This window comes from Maniola jurtina, chromosome 22 (assembly GCF_905333055.1).
Source record: "Maniola jurtina chromosome 22, ilManJurt1.1, whole genome shotgun sequence".
NCBI lineage: Eukaryota > Metazoa > Arthropoda > Insecta > Lepidoptera > Nymphalidae > Maniola > Maniola jurtina.
Window position 1 is genome coordinate 7068953 of NC_060050.1, and position 12529 is coordinate 7081481.

Genomic DNA, 12529 nt, shown 5'->3' on the forward strand with positions numbered 1-12529 from the left:
TCGTCCATTTTCAACCATTGACACGTACTTTGTGGTCTGTTCACCGTAATAAAACGATCAATACAGTCTTGAACATTCCACATGTTTACGGCCGTGTTTTTGAGGTCATCATATTGCGTCCTTTTAAAAACGGCACCGTTTTTGGAGGAAACCATAGCTTAAGTATCTTTGACAGATTACAGATATTAGTAGGTATTGATTACTAATTTTGGTCATTAGTCGGTTAAAGCTTCGAGATCCATACTTCGTTCCGATCCAAATTTTGATTACGTTACTCTAACGGAAGAAATTAGTAAATCAATCTATCCGTAATCTGTGGACAAGTTACTTAGAGACATTGTTATTTGACAAAAGAGACCATACAATTTTTGATATATAACAAAGTTATTAAGTAACTTATCCACAGATTATAGAGAGGATTGATCATTATTATTAATTTCAGCCTTGAAACTATAATGTATCAAAAATATAAAAAATTATACTATCTCCACGAAACCCGAAAAGATTGTGATGTTTTTTGATAGAATACATTCTATACGCAAGCAAGCATACAGTTTAGTAAATTGTTCTTCGTACGCTAATTTTTAATAATATTGAAATTGGATCGGAACAAATATTGCAGCGTACATAATGTTTAGATAATACTAAAAGTATCTGTTTTGTTCAATACTCAAGTCGGTGGAATGATTTTTAGGAGCCGCAAATTCATTTAACGTATCCTTCAACATAAAGTGTGATATATCCATACAATTATGGCAGATTTATGCACAGTTAACGTAAACTTGAAAAGTTACACTAGGTACATCCCTCAAATCACATTGGCGCGAATACAGGAACGGTGGAACGATTTATGAAGTAGTTATTCTCTCTGATAAATAATTTCGTTGTGTCGACCATCAAAACGACAACGACTCACTAACTACTATAAGCATCGATGTATATGGATTAGCCTTTCCCATACAATTCCGTCCGCAAAAATACGCTTGAATCTTACGTCATCGTCATTGATAAAGTCAAGAGACTTTTGCAAATTCTCTTGACTTTTTGAGCGCGTTTTTTATCTTCGAAGGGCCCATCCATATACATCGATGACTATAAGTCAATTAGGACTTGCGCAATAAATGTGCAGCTCCTTTAAGCCGGGTCTCCACGCAGATACATGTTCGACGTGCAAGCCTATGAAAGCATAGCAATGCTCCATTCGAATTTGATTGGAATAAACTTAAAACGCCGAATACGCATGGAAACCTAGCATTATTCGATTGTTAATATAAAAAAAAAAATTATACACAGTAATTTAAAACAGTCTTATGCAAAAAAATCTTTTTCTTATCGTACATATTTATATATCTTAGAGTGTTTTATAAATATATTTTTGTCTGATATTAAACCCTTGTTGGTTTTTAATCATTCATCTATCAAAATCAAAAACGCAAAATGTCTTTGTTCTTTCTACAATCTATGGTCAAGAGTGTACTACGTACGTACCCTATGTACGACATAACACCTGTCTCGTTGTAACTCTTAGTAAAGTCAAAAGTACGAAAATTGAATGATCCAAAAATTTCAAAAATAAACCATGTCGAGAACATTTTATATTGCACTACTTTCAATTCATGTCATAATAGTCTAGCTTTGTAAATAACTAAATTGGCGTCATTACTATTTAATAAGACCTTAACCATAACTTTCGTAGGAGTGCGCCGATGAATTGCTATGCGTCATTTAAGAAAAAGCAAACTAAACTTTTTATAAACTAAAAATTAACTATTACTCTATACATTTATCAATTAAACTATCCAAATACTATATTACATCTAATCAATGAACACAGGAACTTGGATGCCAAATATCCAAGGAAACTTTTACTAATTAAAAAAGGTGGGATTGACCTGGGGCTAAACCCTGCGCCCAATTATTACAACGTGTGACAATGGACGTAAAAAGATTCCATTGAAAGCGTGTATGAAAAGTAGTAAGTGGACACACTTTTAGTGAAGCGGCAAATGCCGCGCCAAATGGAACTACCTAAACTGCCCAGGAATTTAAGCGGCGCGTATGGCAGAAGCGACGTTACTTGCTGTACCCGCTAGATTACCGCTAATAATATAAAAGTCGTGCACAAGCCGTACACTTGGCCGAAGTATTTTCCCTTTACAGAACTCTAACAAGAAAATAATAAACAAAATATGACAGCGCTGTTTGATTCGCAATTTCGTATAACGTAATAACTCGTTACTAAACAAGCAAATCAGGTCATCTCCACCTTAAAAAAAAAAAACTTTTTTAGCCGTTCGTCCCTGACTCAGGTCGAAACCACAATCATTCGACTACGTAGCCTAAAACACACAACACACCATGGTAAAGAACGCACGAATATGTAAATAATGTTCAACCAATCTCAACGGAGACCACCCATCTATATTATCTATATTAATACATAGTGTGCAGATACAGGCATGCTCTCTATTTTCTCATTCTCATAATACGATGGGACGGCTATCCAACAAGATCGAAGACAGATCAGACACAGGACCAACGGCTTTACATGCTCTCTGATACAGGAATGGAACAGCGCCATTTCCCCAACTTCGAGCTGCTACCGGGAATTCCTTGATGGAAAATCCAATAACATTTTGGGCCCGACAAAAACTGCACAGCGGAATGCCAACGCAGTACATAAGCGCGCTAAACAGAACACCTTCATATTTTTCTTTACTGTGTCCCTCATAGGGATTCCCATCATTCCCTATTTAATTGCCTTAGGGGATGAATTATCAAACTTTTTTAGTGCTCATATAAGGAAATTCTGTAAATAATTTCATGCTTTCAGACCAACCGGTATTAGAAGCTGTGCGCTGTTTGCCATTAAGAATTTTATTAAGTAGATTACTTCTAGGAGTCGGATACAAGATCCGTTGCACGTTGTGTGTTTCAAGCTTAATTATAATACTAAAGAATGTACAAAAATGCTAACAAGAATGGTTGGGTATCCTATAATATTATGGCCGTCAAAAGCCAATCGCGTAGCTGCTACACCACAACCACAAGGAATTCATAAATACATTGAGCTGTCTTTTGCGTGACTAAATTAAACTATAGCATCGAACTAAGAAATAATTAATGTACACATATAATTTACTGTGTTGCGTTACCTATAATATAACCTCCAAGCGACAATCAAGCTATCTAAGGCTAGGGATAAATCTAATGGAAATGAGGCAGACGGAATTTTGCGACCTGAGTTCTACTCCAACCACTATGCGAGAAATCTGACCGGAAATAAGTATCTCTCGGGAGTTTGAGTTTGGTATAGGAGTAAGGTTCGGATTACATTATCATATTCATCTACCCATGAAATCATAGCTGAATGAAATATTTATGATCATATAATTTATTACTTAAAGGTTACATACAGTGGTATTCTTCATATCTTGTTGCAATGGAGTCAGGGTTGACCTATGTGCTATTGTTGTCTTTAATTTTATTATTAGAAAAATAAATAAAAAGAAGATACCTAAAAGAAGGGGCAGAAGAATATGGGTAAGATCAAATACAAATTCCAATTTGATTTATAAAAAAATGGCGTAAACGATGAAGAGTCGTTTTTTACTATGCACCATCTTTGTCAATTATATTGCAGGGTTAAATCATTCTTGATCGTATGACCGATCAATTTCAGGACATGCTGTCAAATAGGACAAGAATAGGACCATAATTGATTAGTGATCACAGACATATTAGTTAGACATAGATCAATATTATAAGTATGATAATGTAAGGGACCTAGGTAAAAATTGTCAAAATTGCGTGCCAACCAGGCATTTTCCCTAGATTTGGCCTTAGCCTTTCGCTTTCCCTTCCCTAGATTCCCTGGCCTTACAAATAAAACCTGCTGAACTTCCTATTAAAACTTACTCTCATACTGAGCCTCGAATTGCCGCAATGAGCTTAGAATAAGAGTAAATGAAGAAGCGATTTTTATTTATACGACCGATCAGTCTTAACAATATATTTGACTAAAACATTAAAAACAAATTTTCTAAAAAGTGCATGAAAGTTTGTAAATAATGAAAATATTTACACGAAATATCCCAAGCCCGCTTTAGCATTCTTTTAGAACCTAGTTTTCCCTTATATAAAAAACTACGCGACTACATTGCGAAACGATAAAACAGGCTTTATATATGGAATTTATCTCTAAAATTTTATCAAAAAATTACATATTAATAGAGTTAATGATAATTTAATATTATCTTAATAATAATAGTTTAGATCAGATAAATGTGTGAATAAAATTAAAGTGATATTTAATAACTATGTATGTAATTTATTTATAAGAGATTTCACAATCAACTAGCACCTATAAATTGTATTATCAGAAAGTCGATACGGTTATCTAAAGCTGGGCATCCACTCTGTTCGCGAAGCTATAAATCTCCGTTCTCTCAAATAACCTTATCTGCGAGTATGGTTGGCGCACGTACCAACATATTGCACTCCCTGCTCCTTGAACTGCTTAAAACAGCGTGAATTTATAGCACAGAATAATTAATAGTAAAGAGTAGTAATCTTACAGGTATTAAAGACTCATACGCATGAATAGCGACTCTTGTGGCGATGTGATAAAGTGCAGTTCAGCTTGCACAGCACTGCGGTCTAAAACTCAATAATAAATAATTTTCTATCGCGTAAACTCTTCTATCTCTGTCATAAGAGATAAATGATGTAATTAGTACCGCGAGGGAGCGCACCGTGGTAGGTATATTTCTCTTGTCACGTGACCAATAGGCGTGCTTGTAGTAGTTGCGTACGTTGCCTCCAAAAAATTACTTCGGCGTATTCAAGGTCGTCTATACTTATACACGGTTGTATTCTTCTGAAGCGCTAAGCGCCCCAGATTCGCAAACATAGTGGATATTCATCTTTAGATACGACAATTAATGTTTTTCTTAGAGCACAGTTCCCTATTAATCCTTAAATATCATCTACACGTCAAGAATATGGCAAACAGTACAGTACAGTGGCTTTTGTTTAATAAAAACCATATTACATGCCATAGATTTCATTATATTTTTACAAAGTCTGGAACTCATGAGAACATTGATGTATAGTATCCAGCTTGAAAGATTAGACATCGGCCTTTGGAGGGAGATTTCGGTTTCGTAGAGCGCCATCTCTCTCACACATACCTTTGTATTTGATTTGACATTCCTTCGGTTTCATGACAGTCACAAGTCCCAGCGGTCTACGAAACGTTATCCCTTTCTATAAGTTCGATGTGCAATCTTTCCTGCCGGATGCTGTACTATTCGGTCAAGCTAAGTTTGCACCTCACGTCGATTACTTTACACTGACGCTTAGGTACAGATGTACTGACGCGACAAGACGACCGCGGAGAGGTGAGCGGGGAAGTGGGAGAGGCACCGCATTCCAGCGAGGTGCAAACTTAGCGCAATATTTTCGAGCGTGTAGATGGCACCTAAGTTATATAAAAACACAGGCGTGTAATCCAAATTTGTACTATAATTAATAGACAACAAACTGCAAATCCCTGAATTTAAACAGGCATCAGGAAATAGTAAGTAATAAAATTATATTAAGATGAAATTAAATTCGTAAAGATTCACAGAATAATATTATTTTCATAGTTAATTTTCAGTCTTTCGTATGTGGCCTAATTTTAAAAGAAATGTTGTGTATCCATGGTTTAATGTATGGTGCTGAAATATTATCGTTTATTAGGACTAGCGCAAATTAGACAATACTCGACAGTCATATTGTTTAAAAATTTAAGACTTTGGTGTTCCTTTAATTATTGCTATAAGAATATTCAGTATTGTTGTAAAATTTCAAAATTTAAATTAGTTTTTATCTACATTAATAAGTCTTTAAAACTCCAAACAGATTTTATTTAAAATGTGTTTTCAAACACGACAAATTCCTAGCACATTCTGCCATGGTGCATATTCTCTTGTATACAATTTCTAAACTAAAATGATAGGCCTAAATAGTAATATTACTATCCCTTTTATAATTCTCCATGCGGAAAAGGATGGCATTAGATTTTGAGCCATCAATTTAATTTAGTTTGGAGATTGTGTACAAGAGAATTAACTACATGGTGTAACTAGGCCTTATTTAATTTGGTTTAACATTTGATATAATGAACAAGAAAAAATATAGTTTTAATTCATGAGGTAGTCTGAAATGCAGCGTTGTATATAAATACGATTAATTTTAGCAAACCTTATATAAATATTCACGTCGTCGTCTAAAAATATTTTCAATTACAAAAAAACTAACTAGATAAATATATACAGGAATGTTTTCATATCAATAGTCCAGATTTAAGTTTTTATAAAATTAACTTTTTGCCATTAGGTATAAGTTATATATACTTACCTACATAATAATTCATGGCACAGATTTATAAAAAAAATTAATTGTGTTTAAATGTCAAGTGCAGTCAATATCAATCAGTTACATTTTTTTTTTAATTTCATTGGTAGAAATCAATTATTTAGTTGTCTTTAGAGGTTATCTATTAAAAATGGACAACTGTAAAAATGTGGCTAATTTTGTTGTTCACAATTCACTTAACTAAACTGACAGGTCCAAATCTCGTACATTCGATCTCCACAGGGAGCATTATGGAAGGGATAGCATTACATTTAGACCAGTCATTTAGTTTAGTTTAGAGATTGTGTACAACAGAATTGCCACAGTGGTGCTGATTCTGAGCGCAACTAAAATTTAGAGTATTCGCATCTCTTTCTTACCAATGCTATAAGAAAAGGACAGACAAACATAATTTAATTCATAACGGTCAAACTTCGTGACTTTAGCTACCAGTCGCGAACCTATAGTTTTTTGTAGCGTCCACTAAAATTTTATGTTTTTAAATAAAATTCATGTTCTGTCCTTTTCTAGGAATAATAAAAAGAAAAAGATGCAGATACTCTCAATTTAGTTTAGAGCAAAACTAGAGCATCGACGCCATTGTACGAGTTTAGAAAACTACCTGTTAATTAATATTTAACCCCTTATAGACATGATGTTTTTTTACTGTATGGTAAATATTTGTCAAATACGATTCTAGTCCAACCGCTAGAAACTAAGCACATAATATTATATCTATAGACATTTTCAAAGAGCAGTAGTTTCGATTTCTATACCGGAAAGATTAAGTTACTGAAAGTAGCATCAGTCAATAATTTGAGTTGTAAACTTTATTTTGTTGATCCTATGTAACCACAGAAATCAGAATAGGTATAGAAGTGTTTAATTAAAAGTGTCTTGTACAAATCTGACCGTTGTCAATGACCGTTTTGTACGAGATATGACAGCTCGCCACTCTTGTGCGAGAATCCCTAAATTACAATTTGCGATAATTTGCCAGCTCTGTTGTTGTACTGTACGCAGTGTCCTAGAAACTCATAATTTGTTATTGGGTAACTCAGGTGACCAAATAAGATAAAGATAAAATCACTTTTCCGTGAGACACAGAAAGTGCCTTGAATATAGGTTTTAGGTATTTCTCAGACCCTGCGTTCTATACACAAGGCCCTAGAAATAACTGTGAAACTCATAATTTGATATTGGGTAACTTTGGTGATTGGATAACATGAAAAGCACTTTTCCGTGATAGACACCCAAAGGGTGAAATGAATGGTGCACACCATACGTAATTATTTGTAGGGCACTGTGTAGTCAACTACAACATTTCCACTGAGATCATGACCAGAAGGTATGACAGTAAGCTGACATCGTCGTGTGATAGTGACATTTTCTTGTGTGACGCGTATGAAAGTGTTGAATCGTGTGACATGTGATGAAGGGGTGGCATGGTTACCGGTGACGGATGTGCGTGCGAGTGCGGCGATGCTCCGTGGGGGTCAGCCGGTGCGGAGGTCAGGGTCAGGGTCAGGCGGTCACTTGACGAGGCTGGAGAGCGAGCGGGACTTCAGTGTCGGAGTGCGTGAGGGCGCGGCACACGCGCGCGCGCCGAGAGCGACGCCGCGAGCCGCCTGCACACACGGACACGTGCGTTAATACTATGCGGTCGAACGCGTCCATTGTACACGGGGACGGTCCATGTAAGATCACATAAAGGGTGAGGCCAAACGAATTTGTGACATTAACGCGTGACCAGTGGGTCAAGTTGTTAATGTTAGTAAAGTGTTTGTGATGACAACTCATTTTGCGTCGAGGTGTGACACAAACCAGACGCGATCCTAAAAACGCGATACCCGAGTTTGAAATCACGATGTTTGCCAGTCCATACTAAATGAATTTACATCAACGATCATGTCACGTTAATTTCAAAAGTCACACGCAGCGCGTGTGCTTTGTTTCTTAAAGAACTTGAAACCACACTATAACGTATTATTATGTCACTCGTCAAAAATTTGATTTATCAAGTTTTCAAATATAAAAAAAGCTTAATGTGATCTTACGCTGAGACAGACCAGTGGACAGATTAATATGCCGGCAATATTGAATTTTATATCTAATTAGAGGTTTTTCAAACTTTGCAACACCTGGCATAAAGGTTTCACATAAGGTGCTAACTATTTATCTGCCCACTGTACTCCTCAGACCCCACGCAAAATAGACTGCTCGTATACAGAGTATGTCAAAGTTTACACAAAATAACTACACACAACAGATATAGAGCTGTATACTATCACGTCACACAACATAGCGCTATTTATGCCCGTTTTACTATAATTTGGAAGTGTGTACGTATTTTCCGAAAAACGTTCCAACTCACTATCATGTCAAAATTAAAAAAATATGAACTTATGAGATTAATTTTTTTTGACTTGAATGTTGCTCGGAACATTTTTAGAAAATACTTTCAATTGAAGGAACACATAAAAATTTTGTTTAATTTTCTATGGGAGTGAGGTTTTGATGATAAGATAGATGTGACGCAATAAGTGATAAGCTCTTAAGCAAATAGCCCGATTGAGACCCAAAAGTAAAGATTGAATTGCTCGTGGTTAGCATATAAATTACTGTTTTGATTCTCAATCCATCGGACAACACATTGGCTAGAAAAAACATACTCAAAAAGCTACTATAACACGTCAGAATATCGCAATTTTATGCGAATACTTAGGCTGTCACACCAACATTAACAAATAAATTAATGATGCACACCAAAAAATAAACAAACTATGAATGATACTAGGTTGTAAAATCGCGATATTGATTTTCAGATGGTCAGTCTTCATTGTGTCTTTGTACACGACGATATTTTCAAGCGCAATTACTCGTTCACACAGCATTAGCACTGCGCGTTATTTTGCAGGATGAATCTTACCGAATACGTAGTGGCACATACTGCCAGTATAAAACCATTCAGACGTTTGGACGGATAAAAAAGTCATACACGTGTATAACCAAAAAGTCCGCGACTACGTATTCGGTAAGATGTATGTTGCAAAACATGCAGGATAAATCTTACCGAATAAGTAGTCGATGTTACAAGGGCACACATGCGCCGTTTAATGCCGTGTGAAAGAGATCTTAATAAGGATGATGCCTAGGTCAAAAATAAATTATTTCTTAGTAATTATTAAATCAAGGACCTTCCAAAATTCGTAAAGCCCATATTCGCTGCTAGTTTTCAGTTTGTTAACCATTTTAAATTATTGGTTTGACTAAAAAAGTACATCAAATAACATCAAATGTGTATAACGTCACATCTGTGTATTTCATACAAGTTCCAATACTAGGCGAGCGTTTTGACGTTTGATAAAATGTATCTGATTTGACTAGTAGTCATCATCCCTATTAAGCTCATTTCAAACTACGGGAATATAATATAATATATATTTACATATTATATTATATTTCCGTAGTTTGAAATGAGCTTTACAGCAGTTCCAACTAAATCGAGTTGCTAATGCGCATAAGTTAAATCTGATTTACGAGTACAGCGCTGAGGTCTCACCTCGACTACGCGCGAAATTTTCGTCGCGTGCAAAGGCTCTAAACATTAAAAACTTGCGCATCAAGCATCTATGAATCTATTTATAGTATGACGGATTTGCCAAGATGCAAACCATGCTATGAAGTTTGAACAAAGATGTATTGTGTGGCTTAACGTTAGTTCCCTAATTAAAAACACTTTAAATGAAAAAAACACGATAACTCATAATATCGAAATTATAGTAAGTATAGTAAATAACGATATTTTTATGGATATTCGATACACTTCGTTTGGTCTAACTGAAAGTGCTAAGCAAAACTGAAAAGTATGATACGATAAAAGTAAGCGAAAAATTCTTTAGTGATACTAATATGAGTTTTTCTATTTTCATTCTTAAAGAATTAATCGCATAATAATATGTTAAAAAGTTAAAGTTTACTATTAGAATATACTAGATTCAATGATATAGTTTACGAAATAATGAAAAATCATGTACAAAATATCATATATAAATGAAGAACTTCATTTACATATACATAGTATAATAATCACACTCACTTGTCATGAATACAAACATATGTCAAGAGATAGATATAATGTAAATATATTTTATAAATTTTCAGTTATGAATTATAAATATGTACATATATGGTAAATATTAGAAGTAATCTAATGATTTGTACAAAAAGTTGTGGACAAAGTTCAAAAAGTATGGCAATTTTGTTGTACAAATAAAAGTTGCCAAACGTGCAGAAAACGTGCCTCACAGAAAGCTACTCGGCATGCATAAGCTGAATAAGGAAAAGCAACCACCTTCGCCCATTTATTGTGTTAATAAAGCGTTAGAGACGCCTCCCTTTCGATTCAAAAATTCAACCAAAAACAGTACACACTATAAAAACATCTCCACATCTATCATCTATGCCGATTCTAACTACCACAACCGAATAAATAAACCATTGGCCGATATTTTGGACTTCTGTTGTCATAAACAGTACCCGTAGCCGTACTAGTTTTTTCACCACGCTTAATATTTACATAAATCATACATACGGAATCCTGTGGGCACGACGGCATTACCTCTAAAATATTAAAACTAATGAATCGTGAAATAGCTGCTCCACTCTCATCTATAATTAATTTAAGCTTTAAAACAGGAATATTTCCACAGACCTTAAAAACTGCTATAATTATGCCACTGCATAAGAAAGGGCCAACAAACCTAATGTCGAACTATCGTCCTATTTCACTTTTGCCCACTACTTCAAAAATTGTTGAAAAAATAATGAAAACCAGGATTGTCAAGTATACTTCCGATATTCTATATAATAATCAATACGGGTTTAGAGAGGGAACAGGGACCAATGATGCAATAGCTGAATTAACAAAGCAGATTGTTGTAAATCATGAAAATAAAAATAAAACAATTGCTGTTTTTATAGATCTAGCCAAAGCTTTTGACACCATTTCACATCAATTATTACTAAAAAAATTAGAGAGATACGGTTTTACTCGAAATGCTCTTAACTGGTTCAGTAGCTATCTTAAGAACCGGAAACAATTTGTGCGAGTTGAAAATCACATTAGCGCTGAAAACAGTTCAGAAATAGCATTTGGTGTCCCTCAGGGAAGCGTATTAGGCCCTATTCTATTTAATATATATCTTAATGACTTTTGTTCACTACTGACAGACAGACAGACGGACTCTAAGTCGCTATGTTTTGCAGATGACACTGTTTTATTATTTACAGCCTCCACGTGGGATAGTACCATCCAAAAAGCCGAATATGGCCTTCGCCTGGCTAAAGGGTGGTATGACAATAATCTGCTAACGTTAAATGATGAAAAAACTGTATGCATGTGTTTCTCTCCGACAAGTGCCGGTCTTCCGACCGAGACTCCGAAAATTAAAGTGCACTCTTGCTTGAATAAGTCTGACTGTGTAAATTGCAAAACATTATCATGTACCAATAGCACAACTTATCTCGGTATTATTGTTGATCAACATCTAAGATGGGACGCGCACGTAGACATGCTGACTAATAAAGTCCGAAGTTTGAGCTATATATACAATGATCTAAGAAATATTATGAGTGTCAACCTACTCTTAACAGTGTATTGCTCTTTAACTCAGTCGTTAATATTGTATGGCATCATAGCATGGGGTTCATGTGGATCAACTTTATTAGACAAACTCAATAAGGCTCAAAAACTCAATCTCAAAATTATTTTAAGAAAAAATCGACGATTCCCTACAGAAGAACTATTTAAGCTGAGTAAAGTACTAACACCAAGAAAAATATACATATGGCAACTAACAATGTATATGGCAAAATATATAGACGACTTTACGTTTGAGCAAACTCCCAGTCACCTCAGGCAAAGGCAACAAAGATGTTCAGTTCCCCGACGAACATCTGGATTTACGAGTAGACATTTTACAGCTGCGGCGCCAAAACTGTTTAATAATCTTCCTTTGGAGATATCCAAACTGCTTTTATATGCCCAGCGTAATTCCTTAAAGAGAAAACTAAAAATCTATATAAAGAAATTTTTGCTAGAATCCGGTTTTGAAAGTTTTAAATG

At 35.0% G+C, this 12529-nt stretch overlaps 1 protein-coding gene across 4 annotated transcripts in view; it reads right to left on the minus strand.

Moving 5' to 3' along the window:
* Window positions 1-6930: 6930 nt before the first annotated feature.
* LOC123876734 overlaps window positions 6931-12529 on the minus strand; it is a 37337-nt gene continuing 31738 nt past the window's right edge. For 2 of the 4 annotated variants that reach the window (XM_045923070.1, XM_045923069.1), the window contains one exon: window positions 6931-8030. In XM_045923070.1, coding sequence (XP_045779026.1) covers window positions 7935-8030 — 96 coding nt within the window. In that variant the 3' untranslated portion in view covers window positions 6931-7934. The remainder of the gene's footprint in view (window positions 8031-12529) is intronic. The other 2 variants (XM_045923067.1, XM_045923068.1) reach the window with 1 other exon arrangement.